Below are 27,091 nucleotides of genomic sequence, written 5' to 3'. Positions count from 1 at the left end.
AACATGTTTAGTAGGTGTGCACCAGTGTCAGAAAATGCTTCTTGAGTGAAAAAGTGAAGGGAATGAGTTGTGATCTTGAATCAGAGCGGAGGACACTTGATTCCCAGGGTGGGGCTGGGGGATGAGAGCGCTGATGGACACAGGCAAGTGAGGGGCTCCCTGTAGGCCACTGCTCGCGGGAGCAGGTGCTGGACCACCCGTGTTTTCATCTTCCCAGGGACAGTGCAGCGAGTGGTCTTAATTAACCTGTGCTTGGATTTACTCTGTGGCTGCCGGACCCAATCTAGGGGGTGGAGGAATCAGCCTCTCACCAGTGGCTCTCTGTAGTCTGTCTTTCTCTCTCTGAGGGCCTGGGATTCTAAGCATGTGCTCCTTGTCCACGCCAGCCAGACACCAGGAAAATGATCAGACGTGGCAGGTCCAGGCCACCGTGACCGGTGGTAGAATATAAAGAAAACTCTAAGTGTTATTAGAAGGGAGAGAGAAAACCCCCACTAGCCTACAGCTAAGGTCTAGGTTTGTTCCCTGTGTGTGTGTGCACCCCCCCCCCCCGCAATGTGAATCTATAAACCATCTGGTTGGAATAACTTTTGTGCTGGACTGTAATTACAAGCTATTTATTATGAATCTTGGGATCCCGTTATGGATCTTGACTGGTGCCCAGGTTTCAGATTCAGCAACGAGTTGCTGTATTTAAGAGAGGATGTGTCTTCCTTCCTGTTTATCAAACCCCAAACTTCACACCCACTCAGGCAGCCCTTGGGGCACTGCATTCCCTGCACCTGAGTCTGCCCTTCATCAAGGAGATGCACCTGGGGCGGGGGTGGTCCTTCCCTAAGCTGTAGCCAGGTTTGCAGAAGGCTGGGGGGCAGATGCTCTGCTTGGGAAGGTGTTCACCTCACTGGTGCCTTGGGGTGGAGGGAGCTGGTGTCAAGCAATGGGGGCAGGAAGCATGCTTTGTGAAGCAAAGCCGGCGTTCACGGTGCCAAGCAGCACACACACCCGATCGTTGTTCCGATCCCTTGGGTGGTAGCAGAAGGGCACTGTGAAGTTTTCACATCTGCTTCTTTAGTTGGCATTGTGAGTGTAGCTATGTATTACATTTGTAATGTAAGAAGAGCCCTGAAGATGAACCGAAGGGCTGTGACTCACAGTGTCTTCACGCCCCCATTCTTACAAAGAAGAGAGAGCGGAGCAGGCAGTTTTGGAGGCTCAGAGGCAGGGTGCCTGGGTTCAGAGTGCAGCTCAGCTGTCCTCCAAGGGGCTGTGGGCATCCCAAGCCCATTGCGGCCTCACTGGCCCCAGGAATGCTCCCCGAAGAGCTATGGTCAGCCCTGCCTGCCCACTGGAATCACCCGGGGTGCCTGGAGAAAACGCCTGGGCCTGGGCCTGGGCCTTGGAAAACTGGGGTCTGAGCTTCCGGGGGCTGGGAGGCGGTGCCAGGCTCTGCTAAGAACTAGGTGGGGCTCTGATTTGTCTGCCAGTGTGACGACCATCACCTCATAGGATTTTAAGGAATTAATGAGATTAGTCCCCATGAGGGCCCTTAACACCTTATAGATCTCCCAAAAGGGGAAAGAGAGGACACTGGGTTACTTGGGTCAACCACCAAAAAACACAGCGAGGACTAATAAGTAAAAACCCGAAAGGTCTGCATGACCAGCCTGCAAGAGCTGGTACAGGTAGCTGGGCACGGACGCCCTCTCTGGGTGGCCAGGCAGGTCCTGGGATGGCCTCACCAGTATACTTACCATACTCGCCTCAGGGGTCCTTACCTGAGATGACGGTCCTGCCCGGGACCGCCGCCCCTCCTAAGGAATGTGAGGGCGGCATAGAAACTGATGAGTTTGATCTTAGAATGGTGTCTGGGCTGAAACATGCTGTAGGGGCTTGGCTTGGACCCTCCGCCCCCAACACACATACACACATGCATGCACACACACATGCACACACACCTCTTTTTGGTTTGGGACCAGCAATGACGCTGAAGCAGACCGGGCACACTCGTGACTCTCCCAAGGTCACTGTCAGAGCTGAGGTAGAATTTCTCCTGTCCATATTCCTGAAAGGTTCTAGGTTCACCTCAAGGTCAGAGGAGGAGGTCCATCCATTCTCTCTGATCTGCCCCCAGTTAGGCAAGGAGTGTGCCAGAACCAGCAGTCTGAGCTCAGAGTGGGGCCCTGGCCACGCATACGTGTGGATTCAACTTGAAATCTGTCTCCTGCTGTGAAGCTGTGTAATCTTGGAAAAGCCCTAGACCTTCTCTAAGCAGCAGTCTTCTTGTTTGTGAACAGGGGACAGTGATGATAGTCGCCTCACAGGATTTGAGTAAGAATGGAAGCCACAGCACCTAGCATTTAACAGATCCTTCTTAACAAAACTTGAATCTCCTTGAAGGTCTGGGACAGGGCGACTTTGGTTCCTGTGCCTTCCCTCCACAGACAGGAAAAGACATTCTGTTTGGGTCTTCTCCAAGGCATTGTATCAGCTGACCTTTCCAGATAAAACCAAAGATGCAAATACTCACCCTACTCTCGTTAGCCGAGGCTGATGGAACGCAGCCACCCCCAGCTATGCAACACTGAGGGCTGTGTCTCTGCTTGGCGTGGGGAATATTTTTTTTCTCTTACTGAGCCGATTCAATCCTCAACTTTGTCATTATTTGCGTTGGAACTTTAGATTGCTGCATTTTAATGCACTCAACTATTAAGGATTGTTGGACGGCAGTGTGCAAATATTTTTGTTCTCACGATGCAGTCCTGGCCCAGGTAGCCCAATGGGCAAAACATGATTTACGCAAATATTATGGTTTCTATAGTGCATACTAAAAGGAAACCCTAGAACAGAGTGGGAGAAAGCCACCCCCCCCTCAGTATTTAGTTATCAAGGTCAGGTTGTCTTGTAAAAAAAGGTACTTTTTATCCCCTCTAGTCTGCCCTTAATCTAAAAAAGTGCTGTGTTTCTGGACGGGTATTTCTGCTCCAGTGGGAGCAAAAGGCTTTTGCTGTCATGGAAGTTTTGTGCCAAGATGAAGGCCAGGTAGGGAGAGGGAGGCCGGGCAAGCCTCGGCCGTGTACTGGGAGCCCGGGGCTTCCGTTCGAAGCTGGTTTCACGTGACTCTTGTCTCTTTTTGCCCAGAACAAGGAGGTGACCTGTAAGAGGGAGAAGTGCCCCGTGCTGTCGAGAGACTGCGCCCTGGCTATCAAGCAGCGGGGAGCCTGCTGTGAGCGGTGCAAAGGTGACTGATGTCTGGGGGGGGCCTGTGTTTTTGGCTGTTGCTGCAGACATTTCAACTTCTGTTTCTCTCACCCTTTCTGTCCACTCAACCTTCAGCTGGGTGCAAACAGGTGCTGGGAGGGAATGGTGTGTGTGCACGTGTGTGTGTGTGTGTGTGTGTGTGTGTGTGTATCGGGGGTGGGGGTGGTGGATCAGGGGACTCTGCCAGCGGAAGTCTGGAAGTAAGGCGAGCATCTGCCTAGTGGGCTTATTTTCTAAGGCACCAAGGCACGTTGTTAAAATCGCACGGAGGAACGTGATGCCCTGGCACGCTGGCACAAACACATGCAGGCATTTTTTTTTAAATTTAATTCTTATTCAAGTACAGTTTTCTGTTTACGCAGGCATTTTTTTTGCAAGAAAGTTTCAACACTCTGTTCTCCCCAGGCCAACCCCTCGCTCTGCCCACCTCAGCCAGAGCCTTGAAGCCCAAATTTTATCATCTTGGTCCCCATTAAAGTTTCTCTTACCTTCCAAATTAAATGTACGTTGTTTGTCTCCGAAGCATCTCTAAAGGAGTCTTTCCCCAACCTCNCCAGCGGAAGTCTGGAAGTAAGGCGAGCATCTGCCTAGTGGGCTTGTTTTCTAAGGCACTAAGGCACGTTGTTAAAATCGCACGGAGGAACGTGATGCCCTGGCACGCTGGCACAAACACATACAGGCATTTTTTTAAAAATTTAATTCTTATTCAAGTACAGTTTTCTGTTTACGCAGGCATTTTTTTTGCAAGAAAGTTTCAACACTCTGTTCTCCCCAGGCCAACCCCTCGCTCTGCCCACCTCAGCCAGAGCCTTGAAGCCCAAATTTTATCATCTTGGTCCCCATTAAAGTTTCTCTTACCTTCCAAATTAAATGTACGTTGTTTGTCTCCGAAGCATCTCTAAAGGAGTCTTTCCCCAACCTCGTCCTGGTTCCCGTGGCCTGCAGCTCGTGCATCTCTCGGAAGCCCTGTTCCCAGTCTCATCTGGGACTCCGCTCAGGTCCTTCCACCAGCCCGGGTTTTGCCTGTGCTGCGTCCCCCAGGCCTCAAGCATCACTTTCCCCTTTAAGTTCCCATGGCAGAGGGAGGTTCACACACGTGCTTCAGTGGCGTGTCACCTGCTCTGGGAGGGCAGGGCCCAGGTCACACCTTGGGGTCGCCGGGCGTGCCTTAGTATGTGTGGAAACAGTGTCCCACAGAGTGGGGCCCTCGGGAGGCAAAGTGAGCACGTGGTTCCGGGCATGGACCCTGGAACCACACTGCTGACTCCTAATGCGACGGTCCTGGGTCGCAGAGTGTTCCCCGGAAGGTCGTGTCCACTCGGAACCAGAGTGTGACCTTTTTCAGAAATGACATCTTTGGAGATGTAGTCAGTTAAGATGATAGCATCCTAGTGGATTAGGATGGCCCCGGAGCCAATGTGACTGTTGTTTTTACTCGGAGAGAAGAAGACAGACAGACGGAGACACACGAGAAGGTGGTCGTGTAGCTGGAGAAGCCACGTAAACACCTGGACTCTATTCCCCGGGAGGCAGACTCACTGGTTCCGGGGAGGGTTGAGGCCTCCGTATTTTTAAAAAGCTCCGAGAAGATTTAATGTGTAGCCTGGGGTTGGGGGTGGGACTCCGAAAGCATTCTCAACCTAGTACCAGTTGGTTTCTGCCCCCACAGAGGAATATACATGTCAGGGGGAATAAGACTAGGGTAACTGAAAAAAAATTTTAAAAAGCTCTTATAAAAACCAGGTAAACAAACTAAAGCCCCCTTTTTTTGTGTGGCAACCCACGAATCTCTATATCCTGTGAAGACCCTGTAAACTTCTCAAAACACACTATTATACAAAATCTGCATGTCCAGTATGAAGACCAAATTGTTAGTGATTATAGTTATTGTGAACTATAATAATTTTTTGCTCACCCTCCCTCCCCCAAATGAACAAATAAGCAAACAAAAAACAAGAGAGGCAGTGATGGGCATTGTGCTCCCACAAGCCGAGGAGAGACTGGTGGTACTAGGGACCAGGTGAAGGGGAGGGGTCTTCCCCTGAACCCTCAGTGGAGCGTGGCTGTGCCGACACCTTGGCTTTGGACTTACAGGCTCCAGAAGTGCGAGCGAATCACTTTCTGCTGTCCTAGGCCCCCAACCTTGTGGTCATTGGTTGCAGCAGCCCCGGCACACCGATACCCCACCTAGTCCCTTGGGCAGGTGGAGATGCAGAACCTCTCTCGCCCCGGTTTCCTCACCTGTAACGTGAGCACAGTAATTGCGGGAGGAACCACACAGGGAGATCCTATGGAAGTGTTTAGCGCAGTGCCTGGCGTGCAAACGTTTCTCAACTGATACCAGTAGAGGAGGTGCTCTTAAAATGGTTGACAGACTTGACTATAAGAACATTTTCTGAAGCCTTTTGGAGCAGGGGTGTTTTTTTTTGACCCTTTGCTCTCCTCCTATTTTGATTTTTTTTATTATTAGAATATAAGAAATAAGGTAAAAAAACATAATGGCCAAGAAAATGGAACTTCGACGTTAAAGTGCTGGTGAATGCGCATCAAAACTCTTCCAATTGTGTAGCTAAACGGGGTGAGGGGACTTGAACCAAGAACTGGCTAACCTCCTCTGGTCACTCGTTGGGACTTTGACTTTGCTCTGTTTTCCTTCCATTGTATCTCTCTCTCCCTTCTTCCCTTCCTTAGCATAATTTTTTGTTTTTAGCTTTAGTTAGAGAATGACTACATTAATATAGTATCATACTAAACATTTAAACAATGCAGGGGAAAAGAGTATTTTCTGAGCTACAAAACTCTTCTTTTCTCCGAAACAATGAGTGTTATCAATTTTCTGTGTCTTTTGCAGACCTCCTTTCTGGGTGTGTTTCAGATACATGCACACGCACGTAATTTTGTTTGTGTGGTTTTATTTTTGCACAGAAGGAATGAAACTACAGATTCTGTAACAGTTAAAAAAACATCTCACCAATAACATGACTTAGAGATTTTCCCAGGTCACTTCAGGCTGTTGTTTGGCTTCCAGAACGCAGATACACAGCAATGCAATTAACATCTTACTGATAGAGGTTTAGACGTTCAGCATCTTGCCAAGTTGCAGGGAGCCCGCTTGCCATCCCTGTTGTGGCCATGGGGGTACATTTCTCCAGGACGAAGACCTGGGTATCAAAGTGCTGTGGGAGGAGGTGTGTACTAATTACCTTGTAGTAGACAGTACTCAGTGGCCACCAGAAACGGCAAGGCATTAGTCTCCTTTCCCATTCCTTGAGAGTTTTCTTCCCCCAAAGAAGATAGACTAGAAGAGGGAGAGCTGGTATTACACATGATGACATTTAGACAAGTTGGGTGATTTTTCTTTAAAAACCTGCCATTGCCGGTGTGCTGCTCACGCAGCCAGTTCCCCATCTTCGACTGTTGTGTGCACGCTTCCCTCCCAACTCTTGCCTGTTCTGGATATTTTCCCCCTTTTCCTGTGGTTCGGTAGGAGATGGACTCAAGCTCTTCGTAAAGAACGTAGCTGAGGCCATGAACTGCTTTTATGTTTTTCAGTGACACAGAAATCCCAGACAGTTGTCAATAAGACTTATTATTTTTGCAAAATTTAACCTAATGCCGAAGAACTACAATTACAGAACCAATTCAATGTAGAACATAGGCTGGGTGGAGAAAGGGGGAGTGATTTTCTTGCTTCTTAGTTCAATGAGAAATACCATTGCCATCCTCTTCAACATCCTGATTACCATACATACTCCACATTTGAGGCATTTGAAGGCTCTCAGAGGTTATTGCTTTTTGTTTGTTTGTTTGTTTGGATATTTTCAATGTGGGGAAAGCATGCAGAGAAGAGGGGATATTATTAGCTTATTCTTTCTTGGACAGTCTACTAAGAAATTTGGGGCATTTAAAATTTCCATTATTAGCTGGTATGGCTCAGTGGATTGAGTGCTGGCCTATGAACTAAAGGGTTGCCTGTTCGATTCCCAGTCAGGGCACAGGCCTGGGTTGCAAGCCAAGTTCTCAGTGTTGGGGGCACTGGGGAGGCAATCACACATTGATGTTTCTCTCCCTCTCTTTCTCTTTCCCATCCCCTCTCTAAAAATAAATAAAATCTTAAAAGATAGAATAAAATTTTGATTATTATGCTGTGTTCATATTTTGTTCTGTGTACTACCATGTATTGGGTCCACTTCTGTAATTGGTGTGAATAGTTTATTTATGATTATTGGAGCCTAGTTTCATTTCTTTAAACCGTTACAGAAGTTCATATTCATTGTATCTCTGTATTGGACCACAGCCATTTTCCTGGGCTTTTCCCTTGGGCCGCTCCCATTCTTTGTTTGAGGCCCTGCTGCTGGTCAAGAACGCAGCTCCTGAGGACACTGTGCTTGTGAAAGCCCCAGGCCTAGGGCTTTGTGGGTGTGAATTACCTGGTTGATTTTAAGACCTTTACCCCCATCTACTATCTTCACGGAGTCCAGAGGGCCTTGTTTGCCTCCCACTATGCTGGGGACTGGGTTAGTCTGATTATGCTCATCGCTTAGTCCTCACCGCAGCAGGTAGTTTCTATTTTTCTCCTTTTACACGTGAAGAAACCAAGGGCCCAAAGAAGTTAAATTATCAACCCAAAGATCAGCCAAAAGTGTCTGTGTCTTTAAGGGGATCTCTGTACCAGAGGGGACAAAGCAATGCCTTTCGGTGGGGGTGGGGGACGTTCTCCAGGGGAGGGGGACAAGGGAAGGCGGACAACTTGTGGGATGAGGGTTGGGAGTGTTCTGGGAAGCTGTTCACTTTCCTGAACAAGAAGGAATTAATCACCTCCAAAGAGGGCTGTTCGGGGCAGGGCTGGGGGAGGGAACCCTGGTGCACACAAAGGCATGAAATAGTTCTTAGGCATTGCCTGCCACTTATAATCACCTAGGGAACTTGTTAAAATATCAGTTCCCGGGCTTCCCTCCAGATCTATTGAATTAAAAGAAATCTGGAAGGAGTTTTTGTTTGTAAGTTGTTGATCATCTGGGGGAGGGTAGAGGGGTCAGACAAAAACGTAACAGAATTCTATCATGATTTCCACTTCTTTTCCTCTGAAAGAGATGTTGATATTAAAAAGGCAAATCTGTTTGAGGACAGAAATACAAAAACTCATATTTCCAAAAGGATTCTTAAGGTTGTGTGTGTGTGTGTGTTTATGCACTTGTGTTGTGTTCCCGTTTGCTTCAGATTGTTCGTGTGATTCATTTGTTCATTCATTCGTTCACTGAACACGTATTTGCCAACCCATATGCCCGGTATTTATGGCCTGGCATGGCTTACCAGTTGTTCTTAACTTCTGGAAGCCAGAATATTCCTTCAAAACAAAGTAAATAAATTATAACTACCTTTTCTCAAGCATCTGTTTTAGTGTGTTTTTCAGATTATTTCATGCTAATAATGGTTATACATTTTTATCCAACTGCCTAACAGCTGTGTAAAAGATTAACCTAATTTAAAAAACTCAATATTGATTGATGAAAACAAATGAGATCATCAAGAATCAAACAGGCAGCTTTGGCGGCTTTTCTGTGTTTACGTGGATTGAGAATTGCCCTTTAGTTTGGGGCTCTTTCATAAACAATAATGTGTTTCTGATCTGAATTCGTATATGTTTATTATTAGTGGATATAAACAAACAAGGTGTGTTTCAAAGCCTTATGAGTCAGATTCCACCTTCTTTGTGTACAGCATAAAATATTAATTGTCTGCAATCCTTTGATTGAAGGTAGAAGAAAACAGTCTTTCATTTGTCAAGTGGGGTTTATTTTCTACAGTCTTCTCTTGTCTTTGATTATTCTCTGCTGTGTCTTGTTTTTCCACGAGTTGTGACTTCATGAGTTGCATTTTTAAATAGTTTAACTCGCTTTAAAAATATCCTATGATGTCTTAGAAAATGAAAGGAAAGAGGTAAAATATAAATATTTGCATACCATTTTCCAAAATTAGGGCAACCACCCTAAGTTCTGACAAATAAGATTTGGAGAGCAAAACACGCATGGAGAATTCTTGTTTGTATAGACCAAGTACTGTCCAAAGTAAAAGGGAACCGTGAATAATAGCAAAAGATTGGGCCTTATTACTTACAGCTTGCCTTTCATACAGTACAAGGTCACGAATAAGAGTCCTTTTCTCCGTGTGGCCTTGAGAATGGCCTAGAAGGCGACGATGCCTTTCAGAGTATTGCTATGTGGTTGTTTTGAAGGGAACCAGCCACTTACCATATATAGGAATGAGCATTAAAAAAAAAGAAAAAAACTTAAAAAAAAATCACAGTCTGTTGACCAAGTAAACCATCTTATTATTTCAACTGTTTAAGATGGAAAGGCTGAGTCAGCCGTGCCAGTGTCAATCTGTTTTTAACTGAACTTCTTTCAGAGACTGCAGGCCTGCAGCCACACAGTGCCCAAACCAAAGCGTGGCCCTTCCCCCAACTCCTGTTTTTGCTTCCTCTGGTTGCAAACAAATTCTGGGTAGTGATTCTCTGATGCAGTTTGCAGTTTGCCCCCGGTTTCACATCCCAAATAAGGAGTATCCGCCTTAAGGTTAGTGCACTATCAGTCATCTTGTCTACACTGGGAACTCCACTTAGAGAATGTTTTGATATGCACAAACCGCAGTCCTTAGACATTCATAGATTCTGCTGCCTTCAGCCCTGTTGTGGTGATGGTTATTATTCTGATTTAACAGATGCACGTGTTTAGGGAGGGCAGGTGATGTTTCTCAGGATCACAGGGCTGTGAGAAGTTGCAGGGCCCAGACCCCAGAGGCTCATTCTTCTGGCTGGTCTCCCCTCCCTGTGAGATAAGGAGGGAGGGGAGACCTGGAGAGGCCAGAGGGCTCTGGAGATGAAGGAGAGAGAGACCTGCCTCAGCTTTGCCTGCCTCAGCCTGCCACAGTCCTTCTGGGTGGACTGGCGATTTACCAGGAAGTATGTGGCCATGAAGCTTTGTGGAGGTAACTGAAGACAACCTGTGGCTTAGGAGGTGGTGGCTTTTCTCATTAGTTAACATTCTTTGGGGAAACCCTAACTTATTTTTTTTCTTCTTCAATATCCATGATGAGCTTTACTCTTCTGTGAGGTANGAGATGAAGGAGAGAGAGACCTGCCTCAGCTTTGCCTGCCTCAGCCTGCCACAGTCCTTCTGGGTGGACCGGCGATTTACCAGGAAGTATGTGGCTATGAAGCTTTGTGGAGGTAACTGAAGACAACCTGTGGCTTAGGAGGTGGTGGCTTTTCTCATTAGTTAACATTCTTTGGGGAAACCCTAACTTATTTTTTTTCTTCTTCAATATCCATGATGAGCTTTACTCTTCTGTGAGGTAGTATGTGCCTGGTTCCCTAAACTAGTTTTCATGGACAATTCAAAGTATATAGAGGCATCTGTAGAAAAAGTAAGGCTTCCTCCCACTCTTGACCTTGGCCATCTTGTACCCTTTCCTGGAGACAGCCACTTACCATCTTCTTGGGGGTCTTTCCAGAGCCAGGTTCTGCATGCTGTGTGTGTTTTTCCATTCCCAACTACACAGAAGTTCTTCACTCGTTTACTCCCAATTGTGTTAATAGGAGACCTTGACCTATCATTTAATACACCTTGGGAAAGTGCATTGCCCCAAATAACATTCCCACCATTGACCTATAATGTTGTAGTGACAGTGTTATATTTACCATGATTTGGTGCTTAAAAGAATTTATGATGTGTTTTTTGATGAAAATTGTTAGATTATGGAATGCCTGCATATATATTTTAACCAATGACTATGTTAACCTTTAATAGTACAACTAATTTTATCTACCTAGCCCAGGAATTTGAGTGGGGGTTGGTAATATGTTTTAAAGATGAGAAAAATAAAATAAAATAAAAAAACTACAGGGGTTTCTTTTTTGCTCTTCTTTTCTCTAACTGAAAAAAGATGTATAAAAAGCTGTATTTCATAGATTATTTTCCCATAATATAAACCAGGCTATTTTGGCATTTAAATAAAAATGACCCTATTTATTTGAAAAGATTTTATGAACTTTAAAATCATCCTTTACAAAATCTATTTTTATTGTTAAAACTAGCAAGAAAATTTAAAACAGAGATCAGCTTTCCCTGTCAAATTTGTCCCAATCCATTTATTCAGGGCCTCTGAGTTTTAGATTCTGTAGGGTTTTGGAAGGCTGTTTAAGTGGAGAGTTTGTGGTTGTCTTTACGTTCGAAGATCAGATTTCCCAGGCTTGCTGCTGTCTCGGGGCGAGTTGGCTTTCACTTGTCTAAAGTGGGCAAGTTGAGAGTGTTCCTCGTTGTGACAGAGGAGGCTGGGGGCCCTGGTCTCCCTGTCCATTCACATGCAAAGTGCCGCCATCAGAACTTGGGTGTCCTCTCCATTGGCCCCCAGCCTTCAGCTGCTGATGCCCAGTCTATGAATTTTCTACTGAGGTATAACAGGTTATGCCACGAGAATGCTCATTCATTATTACACAGTTTCCATGGGTTAGGATTCTGGGCATGTCTCTGCTGGGTCTCACAAGCCTACAAACAAGGTCAACCATGGCTGGATCTCATCGGAGGCTCAAGGTCATCTTCTCAGCTCACATTGTTGTCAGTAGAACTCAGTTCCTTGCAGCTATAGCATGGCTTGCTTCCTTGAGGAGAACATCTTTTTGGCCCATAGACTCTTTTTAAGGGCTCACCTATTAGGTCAGACCCACTCAGGATCATTGTCCTCTTTAACTACTCAAAGTCAAACTGATGAGGCATCTTAATTTTACCTGCAAAATCTCGTCAGCTTTGCCACATGATGTAACCTAACCAAGGGAGGGACATCCATCACATGCACAAGGCTTGCTCGTGCTCAAGGGCAGGGGATTTCATACAGTGAGTGTGCCAGGGAGTGGTGATACTGGGGACTGCCTTAGAATTCTACTAGCCATACTCCGAGACACTCCAGGACGTATGGCAGGTGGATGCCTCTGTGGAGAATGGCGTGTAGGGCTAGAAGAGAGCTTATGGCACATCATTGCACACAGTAAGTGCTGGCAAGTCCAACTCTTAGCCATTCCCTCTGCACTGGTTAGGTGGCCACCAAGCCCTGAAAGTTCTGGCTCCTGCTTATCCCTCTCTCCTCCTCTTGTCCTGGACTCCTTCAGGTAGGAGACTTCCTGTCGTGAAACTTTGGACACACTGCTCCTTCTGATTGGGCAGCTTTTCCACCCTCTGTCATTCGCACCCTTTCTTTACTTCTCACTTTAGGCATCACTTCCTGGCCCCCGGGGTTACTTGCCATAACGTTGAGGATCTGTCCCTAACACTTGGCACAATTGTGATTTAGCAGTTTGATTTTCTCTAACTCCCACTGAGCCGGAGGTTCCTCGAGGGCAGGGACCACAGTATTCTCAGCTGCGATCCTTGTGCTTAGCATCCAGCAGTTAAATGTCCTCCTGGAAATATATACTCTGGGGAGAGGGGAGTGGGGAAAAGATAGGAAAATTGGGGCTAAATTCTAGTCTTCCTAGTTCCATACACGTCTCATGACATCAACTGCATATTTAGTGTATTGCTTCTGAGCCATATACATCTTAACACATCTTGTGTCCTTTTTGGAATTCTGTGGGGCTTACAGAAGAAGCTGAGTGAGATTGTAGGGGGTGAGTAAGAGTGGATAAATAGGAATGAAAAATGGTTGAGTCTATGGCCATACCACTTTAAACGTGCCTCGTCTTGCAAGAAAAATGCTTAAATGTTTGTACACCAGTCCCAGCTCCTTTTAATATTTCCTCACTTAAATTCCATGGAGGTAAAAAAAAATCCTCCACATCATCATGGCGTCTGGGTATTTTCATGTGGAGGTGGCTGTAGAATATTTCAGGACTAATAAGCATAGTGATACCTTACATGCAATTTTTAGGAGATCTTTTCATTGTATTCTGCAAAGTTACCAAGTATATTATGCAGTTATGACTTCAGATCCTCTAATTACCTTCAGTTTGATATGATTGTCTTCTTTCTTTGATAACATCACATAAAATGCATGTCTAGTTTGGATCTGAGTTTTCCGCAGCTGCTCTTAGAACTTCTGTGTCTGCCTGTACCCGGCCCACCATGTGGAGCAAACCGCTCTGCACTTGAGGAGGATTTCTCCCCTTCTGTCTTGTATTCCACTGTGGAGTGAAATCACAGTGATGCTTATCACCACAAAATATCTTAGAATACAAACATCTCCTCTGAGGGTTCTGCTGGCATTGTTTCATGGTGTCTGTCAGGCTGGGCAAAATAAAGCAAGGTATTCTGAATGTGAAGTTTGGATGCATGATCAGGAACTACAGGAAAGAACTGATTTCCCATGGTAGCTAGCGCCTTGGCAACTGCAACATTGAACATATGTCTGTAGGAGTGACTTGTATCCATTTATAAAGATGTATGAATACACAATGCACCTATTTACTATTTTTAAAATGATCATCAGGATGCAATTATAACCATTCTTACTGGGCTTTAATCAAAGAATAACCTCAGTCTCTTCAGAAGTGGTCACTGTTTTCTAACACCCAGTGTTCTAGATTTGCTTTGTGAAAGCGATTTCATCTTGAAAGCTCACGTGCATTTGTTTGCCATGAAATTCTGTCTGATAGAGAGGCTTGCATTTACCAGGACTGACGTGATAATGAAGGTGAACAAAGAACATTGCTATGTCTATGAACTTGAGTGCCTTCCTCACTCAGATGAGCTTATTCACAGAGCCAGAGCCAGCTAATTATGTTTCCAGTAGCTTAGCAGTGAAAGGGCTCAAGATGTTTATCTGCAGACGTGCTCGGGCATTGGCCAGCTGAAGCTGAACACATGAGGCAGCCTTCTGACTACTTGGAAATGTCTGGGCTTTCTCTGAGCCATGCCTGGGACAGGCAGAGGCTTTGGATTTGAAAATGCACTTTGAGGTTCTGATATTTTGAGTTCTGGAGACTGTGGTATGGCCACCGTGATGAGGCTGTAGATGCATGGGGAACAGCTTCAGACCTCTAGAAGCAAGGCCACAAATGAAGGAAGATAGGTAACTTCTGTGTCTTGGGACCTGTGCATTGGAGGGTAGTCACAGCAAGCCTCAGTGACTGAAGGATGAAGTGAAAGGGGACTGGACTTGGAATCAGACATGGAATCAGTTTCCTACTCTGCCACTTATAGGGACTTGACCTTCACCAGGTGTATTTGTTTTTTTGTGTCTGGCTTATTTCACTTCACATAGTGCCTTCAAGGTTCATTCTTGTTGTAGAATATATCATTATTTCATTCCTTTTTAAGGCTGAATAATATTCCATTGTATGCATATACCATATTTTGTTCACCTATTCATCTATCTGTGGATATTTGGTTTGTTTTCACTAAATGTCTGCATTCTTAATTAGCCCCTAAGGTGGGGAGCTTGGGAGCCACTGGAATGGATGTTCTCCTGGTTGAATTATGAGTTTGTATACACAAGGTTTAGGAGGAGGAGGGCCACAGATAATGTCAAAACTGAAAAGGTGTAGCACTGGCATTCTTACACACGTTATCTACATATGTAGAATGAGCAGCATGGTTTCTCATGCCCATAAAACACCCTAAACTGCAGCGAAATGATCTTGGCCTGCTATTAGGAAAGAGAAAAGCTTTCACGGGCCCAGTAGCCTCTGCTGTTAAAGTAAAAAATTCCTCTGGGAGTATTGCGTTGTAGTCCTGTCTTCCTCACTCCCTGGTCAGTGTGATGTGTCAGGACTCAAAACGACCATGCTGGGAGAACTCCAGGCCTTTTCTCTCTCATAGAGCTGGCTGCCAGCCATCAGCAGCATGCCACCGGGTATGCGCCAGGTGTTTGGCATTTTTCTTCTTTTTAACAAATATCACTAACCAAAGCCATACAGTTTTCAAAGATAAGCCTTTGTTGACAAGCTGACACCCAGAAATCCACAGTTCTCTGACTCTGGAAGTTCAGGAGGTTGGCGGTGCAGAGCTTCCGTTAGCCCCCTGCCCCCCCATCCACTCCATGTTGGATGAGGTGGGGGCTCCTTTGTTGCTGGGGATTTCTCCTCATTCATCTCCGAGTCTGACCACGCTGATCAGTGACTGCTTTTCCTACCAGGTATTTGGCCCTCTCCTCTACAGCTTCTGCCGCTAGGTTAAGGTCTCTTTCAATTTTGTCCTGTTTTTAGAGAGGGTGAGTTTTTCTCCTTAATGCCCCTGTCTGCCTGTGTTGCCAGTGTAACAAAAATGCCAATGCACACTTCATTGAGGTCAACATCCTGATTTTGACCTTGCAGTAGAGTTATGCAAGATGTTAACAGTGGCAGAGGCTGGGTGAGCGGAGTGTGGAACCTCCCTGTACAGCTGTGGACCTTCTTGTGAGTCTGTGATTATTTCAAAAGAAAAGAGGAAAAGAGAGGTATAAGATATTTCTGCTTTTTTTTTCTTTTTGCCGTGAGCCTTAAACATCTTATTTAATCAACCGCAAAGGCATAAAGGTTGCCTCTGTGTAATATGCTTCTCAAAGGCCGAAAGTTGTGCCAGACGTCGCATTCACCACACAGACAGCATTTCCTATGTGTGGCCTATGTAACTCATTCCTTCTTTACACTCGTCAAAGAGATTTGCATTGGCGTCTTTGAAATTACTCTGGGGAAGCTGACAGTTCCACTCATGGCTTTTTGTTGCTTGCCACCGTCATTTATTCCATGAGGTTGCTGGTGGCTCTGCTGTCTTCAAGTAAACTCTATTTTCTCTGGCTGCTGCCATGCAGCCCAAACTACGAAACATGCGCCTGGTTTGAAAAACTCCTGAGTCCAACCTGAATTTAATCTATCGATCTTATTATTTGTTGCTTCATAATGTCAGACGGCCTCAGACCTACCATGACTGGTGGCCAAAGGTCCAGGCCTTTAGAACAGTTTAACCGTACATGCACAAAAACGGGTTCTGCAGGCCACAAAACCTGCATTTTAATTTATCCTGTTGGTTTTCAGACATGGCCGAGGTATGGTCAGTGTTCCTGAAAGGCACCGTGTCATCTTCCCTGGGGATATCATTTTCACTCTTGAATTCAGCACTTTCCGAGCTTCTTACAGGTACCTGGCCAGACTCAAACAGTGAGAGGAGCATGAACTTCAGAGTAAGATGAAAAGAGCGTTTGAGGGACCTGGATGAAGGGATTCAGCGTCTGTGACTCTTGGTTTTCTCACTTTAAAAACGAGGGGTGAAGTGTTTTGTGTCTGAGGGGAACACTTGGTGAGAATAACATCGTCAATCACACGTGACACCTTCAAGAGTGATGCCTCCCCTGGAAATGATTACGCGATGATTTTCGTTTCCTCCTTTCCTTGTCTCCTGTCGGAGGGGCATTTACGTCGTGTTTATGAGCGTGTTTTCTGGGATGCATCTTTGGAGAGCACCACAGCTGCCAACATGGTTCTGCCCCCTTCAGAAAACCAGCCTTGTGACTGCGAGGATCAGTCTCTTTCATTTTCTTTTCCTTCCCTGTTTTTGCTTCATTCTTTCCTCTTCGCCCATAGAAGCAGCGGGTGTCGGCTGTTGGAGAGTGGGGTGCTGAGGGTGAAAGGGCAGTGGCCATGTCGACTCTGCCCAGGGATAGAAGCGCCCCGACACTGAGGAGTGGCAATGGTAGCCATCAATCAAATGCAGGCACACTGGGCAGTGTGGCTGATGGAAAACAGTTGTTGCAAGTATGTTTTTCCCTAATGCATTGTGTGTTTCCTTTCTTGTATTAATTAAAAGTTTGAAAGCACGTTTTTCCAAATAGGGTCCTGAATTAGTTACGGCTCATAGAATCTGTTTTATTACTTCAGTATCAATGCCAGATATTGTATATATCATAATCCTAGGAAGTTACGAGGCTGGTTCTGTAAACCTCAACTCCATCCCTTTACAGTCTTCAATAAACACATAGATTAGAAATCCCAAGAAGTCACATGGGGGGGCTTTGTGCTGCTTTTTATTGGTGAAGTGAGCTGAATTGGCAAGTCACGCGCTCTCATCTGCTATTTCTGTGTATTTGGGGTTTTATTCATAAAGCCATCGAAATTAAGTACAATAGCTTTCTATAAGTTACTTTTCTATTGTTGATTATTTCGTTTCAATCATGTATTTAATTCCTAATTGGAAAACAGAACGTAGCGGCTATGAAAAAGAATGTTGTGGCAAAGAAGGCACGCACGCACCCTCTTTCAGGGCTCGGCTCCTGGGTCTGATTCTTTCTTTTAGGATCGAGGAAATGGTTGGACTATAAAATTCCCATTAGCCCCAACTAAGTAAAATTGCCTGCGGGATCCATGGTAGGTACAGCCTTGAAGAGTAATAAAAGCCTGTTTTGAATGAACTCCTAATGACACGATTTAAGCCCTAGATGCCTAGTCAGGTTTTATGTTTATCCCTTTTGATTATTCTTCCACATGTTTCTGGACAACAGTATCCGAAAAGTGGTTCATTACACAAATTGTGCGGGGCTGGGGTGATCTGGGGCTTGTTGGCCAAGTCGGGGAGCTGGGGTGGCTGTCAGGTGTGGCCGGAAGCAGCAAAGACTGGCAGAGCTGCCTGCTCTGCTCCATGTGGCATGAACTGATCTCAAAGACCCCAAGTTTGGTTTAATTGAAGTAACTTTGACAGTCTGCATTGTCCTCAAAAGACAAGAAGGAACTGGTAAATTGGGGGGCAAAAGTGAATTTTTGAAAGAAAAGATACCTCTGAACTTATCTGAATTTGAGTCTTGAACACCATGGGAAGAAGGGACAAGGAAGTGTTGATACATTTCTCATTTCTAAGGTTTGGTAGGTACTGGGATTCTCCAGTGTTGTCCTAATTGTGCTCAATCCCAGCCCGCCTGGCCCAGGGAGGAGGAAGGGGGTTGGTGGGAGAAGACCGAAGCCTTGCTCTCTGACTTGATCCAGAAGAGCTTGCTGTTTCTGGAGGTGGAATCGTGAGCTGAAACGGTCCACCTGCAGAGAGGAGAAGACAGTAGGTCCAGAGAATGTTGTCCCACGTGTGTTCTCCGTGGGTTTTAGGACTCTCTAAGTGCTGAGACTTACTGTTTACTACCAGTGAAATTAAACATGACTACATACCCCCTACACCCAAAGCACTGTGAGGGACCTGGACCTGGACATTTCAGAGGTCAGGTGTGCACAGAGGAAGAGCATAGGAGCAGACCCGGTGTGCGGAAGGCTTGCTAGAGCCTGTGGCCTTGGCTTGGATCTTGAAGGAGGGGTTACTTAAATAAAGAAGGAGAACCTGGGTGACACATGCATCATTATGGGGATGATGCAGATGGAGGGAATGATTGAGATCTGTGTTTGTCAAAAAGGGGCTGGCATTTGCAGAACCACAGGATGCAATCTCCTGTTCCTACTTGGGGGAATTCTCAGTGGGGCATGCCTGCCGTGTGGGGAATGTGCGAGCAGCAGGTAAGAGAATGAAGTGAGTCCCTGCCAGGCCTGAGAGCTGTATATGGCAAGAAGTTTGACTTGTGGTTTTGAATCCTGGGTGCACTCTGGATTTATCTTCCACTTCCTTCTCCCAGAGACTCTGATCCAGTTGGTCTGGAGATGAAAGGTTGGAGGTGGGTACCAGTCTACACCTCAGTCAGGCTGAGGACAAGAGTCACTGCTAGAGTCACTGCAAAGAGCCCGCACTTGTAGCTGGGCAGGAGGGTGCCTGAAAAAGGCCCCCATTCTTCCCAGGAGAAACAGTCAGCGAGCCTGTGTGACAGTTCAGGTGAGAAATAACCAGCGGCTTAGGGGAGGCAGGTGTGGGGGGAGTGAAAAGGCAAGTGGAAAAGAGCTTCTAGAAGACATGTGGGGACGTATCAGAAGAGAAGTGTGTGCACACTGTGACAGAGAAGATCTAAAAGGTAAAGATTGAATGTCCTTGGATTGGGCACTTGGGTAGCTGCAGCCTGAGATGGTGGAGGTGGAAGCCCGATAGCATTGGTTAAAGAACTTGAACTTATTTTAAGAACCATTCAGGTTCATGATGGTCAAGGAAAGGTATGCAATCCCAGGGATGGAGGTCTAGGAATAAAGGCAAAGGGCTGGTAAAGTAAGTGAGGGCCACGTCCTGGGGCCTTTGGGCACCAACGGTTGAATTATCGGTAGTGGTAAGATCCAGTTCTCTGCTCTTAGGCTGAGGATAACTTGAGAAATGAACAGATTGAGGTTAGAACGATGAAAGTAGGTGGAGCAAAAGGCTGAAAGTAGGTGGAGAAGGCTACTGCTGTTTTTTTTATAGTCCTGATGATATTTAACAGCTATTTTAACAACAGAATGATGACAGTGTGTGGTATTCTCTTTCCCTTGAGATAATACGGCCATTGAAAAGGTCACAAGTAATAGGAAAAGTGGATTTTATTGCTTAATTGTGGATTCAGTTTGTTTGTGTTCTTCCTGCTTCACATTTCTGAGTTGACTTGTTGACCAGGCCAAGTTTTTCTATTAAGAGTACAGATGTTTACAAAAACAAATGCTCTGCAATTCTTCTTCACTCTGAAAATATTTAATAACAACAACAAACAGACAAAATACATACAAAAGAAAAGTATACCTAGTCTAGACTTGTTTTTGTATTATTTTAGTTTTGTTAAGAAGAACCTTTTTTGGCTGTATACAATGATAACATTTTTTTGTTGATTGATTTTAGTGATGAGAAAAAGGGAGAGAGAGAGAGAGGTTGATTTGTTGTTCCACTTATTTATGCCTTCATTGGCTGAATCTTGTATGTGCCCTGACCAGAGGTCAAACCCATAACCTTGGCATATCAGGATGGTGCTCTACCCGTCTGAGCTACCCAGCCAGGGCTATGTGATGGCTTAGGTCAGAGTTTCTCAACCTTGGCATGACTGACATTTTGAGCTGGTTGGTTCTTATGGTGCAATGTAGAATGTTTAGCAGCATCCCTGGCCTCTACCCACTGGATGCTTGTAGCACCTTTATCCTCTAGTTGTGATAGCTGAAAATATTTCCTAACATTTCTGAAAGTCCCTGGTAGGAAATGGGGGTGGGGGAGGCAAAACTGCCCTGGATTGAGAATCGTTGGCTTACATAGAGTATAGTCATTTCATCAGAGCCCAGCCACTTCCTCCTGCTGCAGTATGGATGGTTTTATTGAAGCTTGTGGAACCTGCAAAGCTTTTTACTGCCAGAAGAAAACCAACGGACATTTATAAATTCCCTTATTGAGAGTTTGTGTTAAAATATTCAAAGACAAAGGAAAAGCTACTTTATTGGTTGCCTAACCATTCATTTACTAACCCTACTTACCCACTCTTTCATTTAGCTCCTGGATTTGCTCACATTTAATTTTATAAGGGTAGTATTGGCTTTCCTCCTGGACCTTTAAGTCCTCAATGGAAAGGGTACTATGAATTTGGAAGTGTCCAAATAATACTGCCAGTTTAGACGTGGGTGTGAAAATGAGGCTTTCATGCAGAACCTGGATTCTAGTGTTAGTTTTGCACCTAATGCCTTCTAACTTGGAGCAAGCTACTTTAATCTGTCTGTGCAAATTTTCTCCCCTGTAAACTGAAGGAGATAGTCTATATTATCAATAAGTTTGCTGTTAGTTCTAAATATCTAAGATTGATCCCATGATCTACCCCCAATGCACTACAAACCAAAATGTGCTATGTGTGTCCCTGATGACCCACAGGACTACCATGCTGGTCTCCCATGAGATAAATGAGGAAATGGAGAGTAAACCATTAGAAATGCTTTTTACAATTCAACAGAGCAGTCCTATGTCTGTTACATAGAATGATAAAACATTAGGCTTCTATTTTGTGCTAGTTTTTTACATTTAGTTTTTCTAGTAATTAATTTTTATTATATTTTGTGGAAGTATTAGTTCACATTGGATTGTGAGAACAAAAAGGCAACAAATTGGTCCTTCACCAGAGGTCGTTTGAGAAGCACTGGCTCGATGTATAATGGAAAATTTTCTTTGCCTCCCTTTCTACCCTGGCCTGCACCAGTTATTTAGTATAGTACTCCTGTGGGGTTTAAATAAAAATGGAGACAAGATATTGCTGGTCTGCCGTGTTAGTAGCATGAAGGTGTGGCCAACAGAATTTATTAGAAAGAAATCTGCCTTGTGGAAAACAAGAAGTGCTTCTGGAATGAACACGAGGTTCTTTTTTTATTGTATGTGTATGTGTCTTCACCTGGCTCATCAGAGTGACTGGCGTGAAGAACGTTTTTCTTAGGATGTGAACCGAAGAGCAGTGAACAAATCCTTTTTAAAGTTATTTTATTCCCTAGAATCCTTTTAGATATGACATCTGCCAGAAGGCTCAGCGTACTGGAGTCTCCATCACTAGCCGAGGCTGGGAGGGTGGGTACGCACAGGAGGAAAATGGATGGGTTAGAGTCACTGGAGAAATAACAACAAGTGTTTTTGAGTCTGTTCCATCATTTGGACTCATTCAACATTTGGGAAAAATCTATGACACGGAGTCAGGTGTGGCAGGCTGACTGACATGTGAACAGGGGCAGTTAAGCAATAAAGCAGTTTACAACTTGACCTTGATCTTTACATGTAGAGGAGCCAGACTTCCCACTGGCATTTATTGGAAGCAGAAAACACTGCTGGGCTCCCTGCACTGAGGACCAGTTGCCCCGGGGCCTGTTGCCCTACCTGGAGTGGAGTCAGAGAGGCCTTTCCCTCCCCCGGGAGCCCCGCGCGCAAGACCTGGCACCGCTGGGAACTGTCTCTTGACCTGAAGCTCCTTCTCCGTCCTTAGGGCTCCACAGTACAAAGGCAACAGCTTTGCCTGCCCTATTAGCAGCATAGAATCACCCCTTCTTTCAGTTTTTTTTGAATCCAGAGGATGAAAATATGTAACATATTTGGAAACTCCACTGGTGGACTTGGCAGGTGTTTCGTATTTACTTGGACTTAACGTACATTGGATTTGGCCCTCTGATTTCCCCACCCCCTAGGACAAGCTGTTTGTTATCCGAGTGCGTCTGTGTGAATGGGTCAGACATGCACGCGGCACATCTGCTGTAAGTGCATTTGTTCGGGAAGATTTATGCCGGCCCAAACTGTTTTCTGTTGGTTTTCATTGTTGAAAATTCACTGTGTTCTTCTCGGTTTGGGGTAAGCATTTGTAGTGTACAGGGGTTCTGTGGTTGAACATTTTATTACCGTAACACTTCACACAAAGGAAATTAAAAAATATACAGTGAAAGCATTTCCCTAATCTGTTTCCAATCTGCTGTGCACTTGAGTGGTTTGATTTGTAGGAACTAGAGAGAAGAGCTCTCTGCTAATCATTCATAATGCCCTGGGAATTCAGATCATGATTCCAAGCCCATGAAAATGTCTGTTGAAATTTTCTGATGTCCTTTGTTATTCTGTTTGTATCGTATGTACTAAGAGAGTTTGCTGCTGTTGTTACCACAGCAGCATCTAAAAGAATTCAGGGAAGGAGGTGAGTCTCCTCCGTATCTTGGACAAGTAAAAGCGATGTGCGCTTGCCGGACATCAGCTGTTGGTCCGGAGGCGGCAGGTCCTTTTATCTCTGCATTATCCCCTGTGTGCGCTCCTGCTTCTGCACTCTTTGGGCTTAGTGGTCAGATGCCAACCCGTGAATCCCTTTGCCTGGTGGCTCCTGATGATCTGACATGCAGCACCAAAAGGCACAGCCAGTTATTTTTTTCAGTTATTTGTTTATTAAAATTTTAAAAAATCCTCACCTGAGGATATGTTTATTGATTTTAGGGAGAGAGGAATGGGAGGGGAGGGGAGAGAGAGAGAGAAACATCGACATGAGAGAAACATCGACAGGTTGCCTCTTGCATGTGTCCCCACTGGGCATCGAACTCATGACCTTTTGGTGTACGGGGCTGATGGTCCAACCAAATGAGCCACCCACTCAGGTCTGCACCTTTATTTCTTGGCTTTTTCTACAAGGACTTAAGTGAACTGGCTTGTTGCCTTTTTGAGGATCTCTGGCCTTTGACTTCTATTGTTTCTAATGAGTGAGCATAGCTTCCATTTTGGAATTAACATGTGATAATCTGTACATTGATAGTTTCAGATTTCCTTAATCTAGTTCACAGTCTGAAGGTAAAATCCTAGTCAAACATGAAATCATAGCTCTTAGAGCTGGGAGGCAGCTCTTTCACCTGGCGAATATCATAGCTTGTCAAGAGTCTTAGGCTGGTATAGGAGTTTACAATCATTTCCTATATTTTAATGTTCTGCTTTTATTTCCTACCGTGTTCTAAACTTTCCTCCTGACCTTTAGCATAGTTGAGTCCATTGAGTCTCACGGAAGGTCCCGTTTCCCCGTGGTGCTTTAGCACCGTCTCCTTCCTATTTCACTAGGCAGAAGTAAAGTTGCGCGCGAGGTTATGGGTTTTGGCCAAGAGAGCTTATCAACCCATGATTTTTCACTTGAAAATATAGTCTGTGTGGTTAATCTCAGTAGCCAAAGAATTAATGTAAGTGAAAGTCAAGTGGGTATTTAAAAAGCTTAGTTGTGTTTTTAGTGACCACAGATGGTCCCCAGGATCACTAAGTCCTGGCTTAGATGACGTAACTTCTTTTGCTCCAAAGAGAAAGGAAACAAACCCACACTCATCGCTGGCCTGTCTTTCTGCTTCTGTGTTTCCCGTCTAGGTTGCACCTATGAAGGAAATACTTATAACAGCTCCTTCAAGTGGCAGAGTCCTGTGGAACCCTGTGTCCTGCACCAGTGCCAGGTGAGAAAACACCAAGACCCAACTGTATTCCTGTACATGTTTGTCGTGACGTCCACTGAAGCAGAATAAGCACAGGAGAAAGATTGTATACAACTTGCTTTCAGAAACACACAGTAGAATAGTTCACTATTGTTCAGTTGTGCCTGAAAAAGCTTTGAGAAGATGCATGTGTCCTTGGGGAGAACTCAGCGTCTTCCTGTGAATCAACTGTGAGCAAAATACAAACTCCTTCCTGTTAGCAGAAAGAGGTATTGTGAGCGGATATATGCTTTCCTTCTTTGACTGAAAAACTTTTTGAATTGGAGCCAATCTGTGCACTATATTCAATCAAAGCAACCCAATGATCTCACCCAACAAATGTAAGGACCACCGGGTCAGCACCTAAGGAGCCCTCTGTGGCTGGTGCTCACTGAGCTCAGAAAAGAGGGGACTCGATGTGGCTCTGACGTTCTGAAGCACAGGAAGATTTTCAAGCTCCATTTTTGTTGCTTAAGTGCTCTTTAAAAAGTACATGTTGAATTTTGACATAATTTTAAAATTCTTCTCTGAAGAGAGGATGCCGTGAAATCATTTTACTCCTAGCTGCATTTCACTGTCCAAGGATATGCTTTTGCATGTAAAAGAGAATGAAAGATTAATATAATAATGTGTGTTTCTCTCTGAGTTTATCTCAAGTATATTTACATTAAGTTTTCTTAAATCTGAATTGTTTCTATTTACGTCCTTATGATATGCCAGCAGTGGTCAGGTTCACTTGTAGATCTTCAGTGATTCATATAGTTAAATATTCGGCTTGTATAGGTAGTAAATCTAAGTTGTTTGTGAAAAACATACGTAGTAGGTAGAACAGATGCAAATGAAAGATTAATGGAACAAACAAATATTTGTTGAATTTTTACTCTGGATTATAGGTTCAATCAGCTTTATGAAAATAAGAGACAAGCACAGTAAGTTTTTTTTTTAAGCTAACATTTTTTTGAAGACTTTATTTTATTTAGAGAGAGAGGAAGAGGAAGGGAGGGTGAGAGGGAGAAAAAGATCCATATTCGAGAGAAACATTAATTGGTTGCCTCTTGCCCCCAGCTGGGGACCTGGCCTGCAATCCAGGCATGTGTACTGACCAGGAATCGAACTAGTGACCTTTTGGTTCACAGGCTGGCACTCAATCCACTGAACCATACCAGCCAGGGCAGCACAATGAGTTTTAAAAGCATAAAAAGCCCCCATTTGTTCTAAAATCTGTACCACCGCATTCCACCCTGCTTTTTGACCAATGAAATATCCACTCTTTGATAGGGACATTCAGAAAGCCCCCATTACATGCCTTTTAAACAAGACAAGTGCATGCCTTTTGGGGTGTAGTGTAACATCTTTACATAGCAGTCAGAGGTCTTGAAGATCCTTAGGTTGCGTTGACCAGTGGTGAACTTGGATGAAGCCTTTGTTTCAACTACATGAAAACTATTATCTGGGGGAGAACATTTTGAGGATCAAATAACATATTAAACCATCATTCACTAGCACCAAAACTCCTATTGCCAATCATCTGAGTCACTGGCCACTCAGCAGGGCCCAGAGAAAATGATGTAGAAACATCAAATCATTATTGGAAGAGATCCTAAAGACCAAGAGCCCTGGGAGTCAGGAAATGCTGACCTGCAAAATGCAGCACAGATAGGAAATGCTACCTCTCTGAGATGAACTTGGCCTTTTAATATTCTTCCATTAAAAAAAACTTGGCCTAAGCCCTGCTCAAAAGCAAAACCTACATCAAGGTAGGTACCAAAATCTGCTGCTCGGCTCGACGGGTGCCTTCCCACTACTGCGCGCCTTCTTCCTTCTTCGGGGGGAGACCTGGTCCGTGACCGTTTACTGGCACCTGTTAGGGATGGCCTCATTGACGATGCTCCTATGCAGAACAACCCAGTTGCAGCCTCTCCAAGCTCTTGTCTTCAAGGGCGCAGATTCAGTAACAGGGGAGAGGGTGCATTGTGGTAAGGAAAATATGGGCTCTGCCACTCCTGGAACTTGCGACCGAGCCTCTCTGGACCTAATGAGGATAGGAGTGTGTCACAGGGTGCTTGTGAGCAACAAGGAGGCTGATATGGAAGACACTTCTGGAAGCACCTGTGTATCCTGGGTCCAGCTGGGTGCCAGGCAGGTAACAGCTGGCTTAATGACCTGTCTTATTTCCACTTGAGTTGAATTTCTTATATCCTCTTACCTCTGAAGAGACTCTGAAGATAAGAGAAAGGCAGTTCATGCTGGGATCTACCCTGAATCCTCCATGTGGATTGCAGATAAAGGGAAATTGATCTGGAGCCATAATCATTTGCATTGTTTCAATTATTTCACTAAAGCACCGATCCTTTTTTGATGCTGCGTGTCATGGTGTCCTATGGTCCTTTTTTTCTTCCCCAGTGTGACATAGACCATGATATGCTCCCCTGAAAGTAGAAACCTCAGGCCTGACAGACATGAAGACATTCAGGATATAACCTTCTCTGTTGGACTGAGATGATGTAGTAGCAGACATGATGAAGAAAATTGTCTAGTCATCCAATCGTTACGTGGTTTTTAGCCTGTGCTATACCTCCCCTCAAAACAGACTGGCTGAACAAACACACAAATTTATTTATAAAACAGGAAGAGAATACGGTGGAAATTCTTCAAAAACCAACTCTGAAAATTAATCTAAAAAATGTTTTGACTGACATTAAAATATTAGAGTCCCAAGATCAGTTGGCAAAGGAGTCATTTGATTTCATTATGAAGACCTGCAGTCTCTATTTTGACGCGTATCTTATAACTTCAAAATAGTTCCAGCCAGTGTCTTCAGTCGATGCTGGAGAGCTAGGCTCTGTGGGAGGCAGAGTGCGATTTCCAAGATTGCGGAGCTGGTCCCGTTATTCCTAAAAGGTTGGTAAGGGTGTAGGCCTCCAGATGCCAGTCTGGGATGTGAGGCTTGTACTCTTTGCCTCCTAATTAAGTATAATGACAATTACAGAAAATACAGTAAGGGCTGAACACTTCAAACCATTGTGAATGGACAGCGAGGTTCTCTCAGCTACCGACTGACAG

The 27,091-nt window shown here is 44.8% G+C and overlaps 1 protein-coding gene across 2 annotated transcripts in view; it reads left to right on the top strand.

Moving 5' to 3' along the window:
- BMPER (BMP binding endothelial regulator) overlaps positions 1 to 27,091 on the top strand; it is a 216,663-nt gene that overhangs the window by 28,265 nt on the left and 161,307 nt on the right. For both annotated transcript variants that reach the window (XM_037041161.1, XM_037041160.1), the window contains exons 3-4: positions 3,139 to 3,238; positions 23,928 to 24,010. In XM_037041161.1, coding sequence (XP_036897056.1) covers positions 3,139 to 3,238; positions 23,928 to 24,010 — 183 coding nt within the window. The remainder of the gene's footprint in view (positions 1 to 3,138; positions 3,239 to 23,927; positions 24,011 to 27,091) is intronic.

Source organism: Sturnira hondurensis, unplaced genomic scaffold (genome assembly GCF_014824575.4).
Source record: "Sturnira hondurensis isolate 20B ecotype Veracruz unplaced genomic scaffold, ASM1482457v3 Scaffold0002840, whole genome shotgun sequence".
NCBI lineage: Eukaryota > Metazoa > Chordata > Mammalia > Chiroptera > Phyllostomidae > Sturnira > Sturnira hondurensis.
The sequence above is the reverse complement of the archived record's forward strand: the minus strand, read 5'-3'. Positions and strand labels throughout refer to the sequence as shown.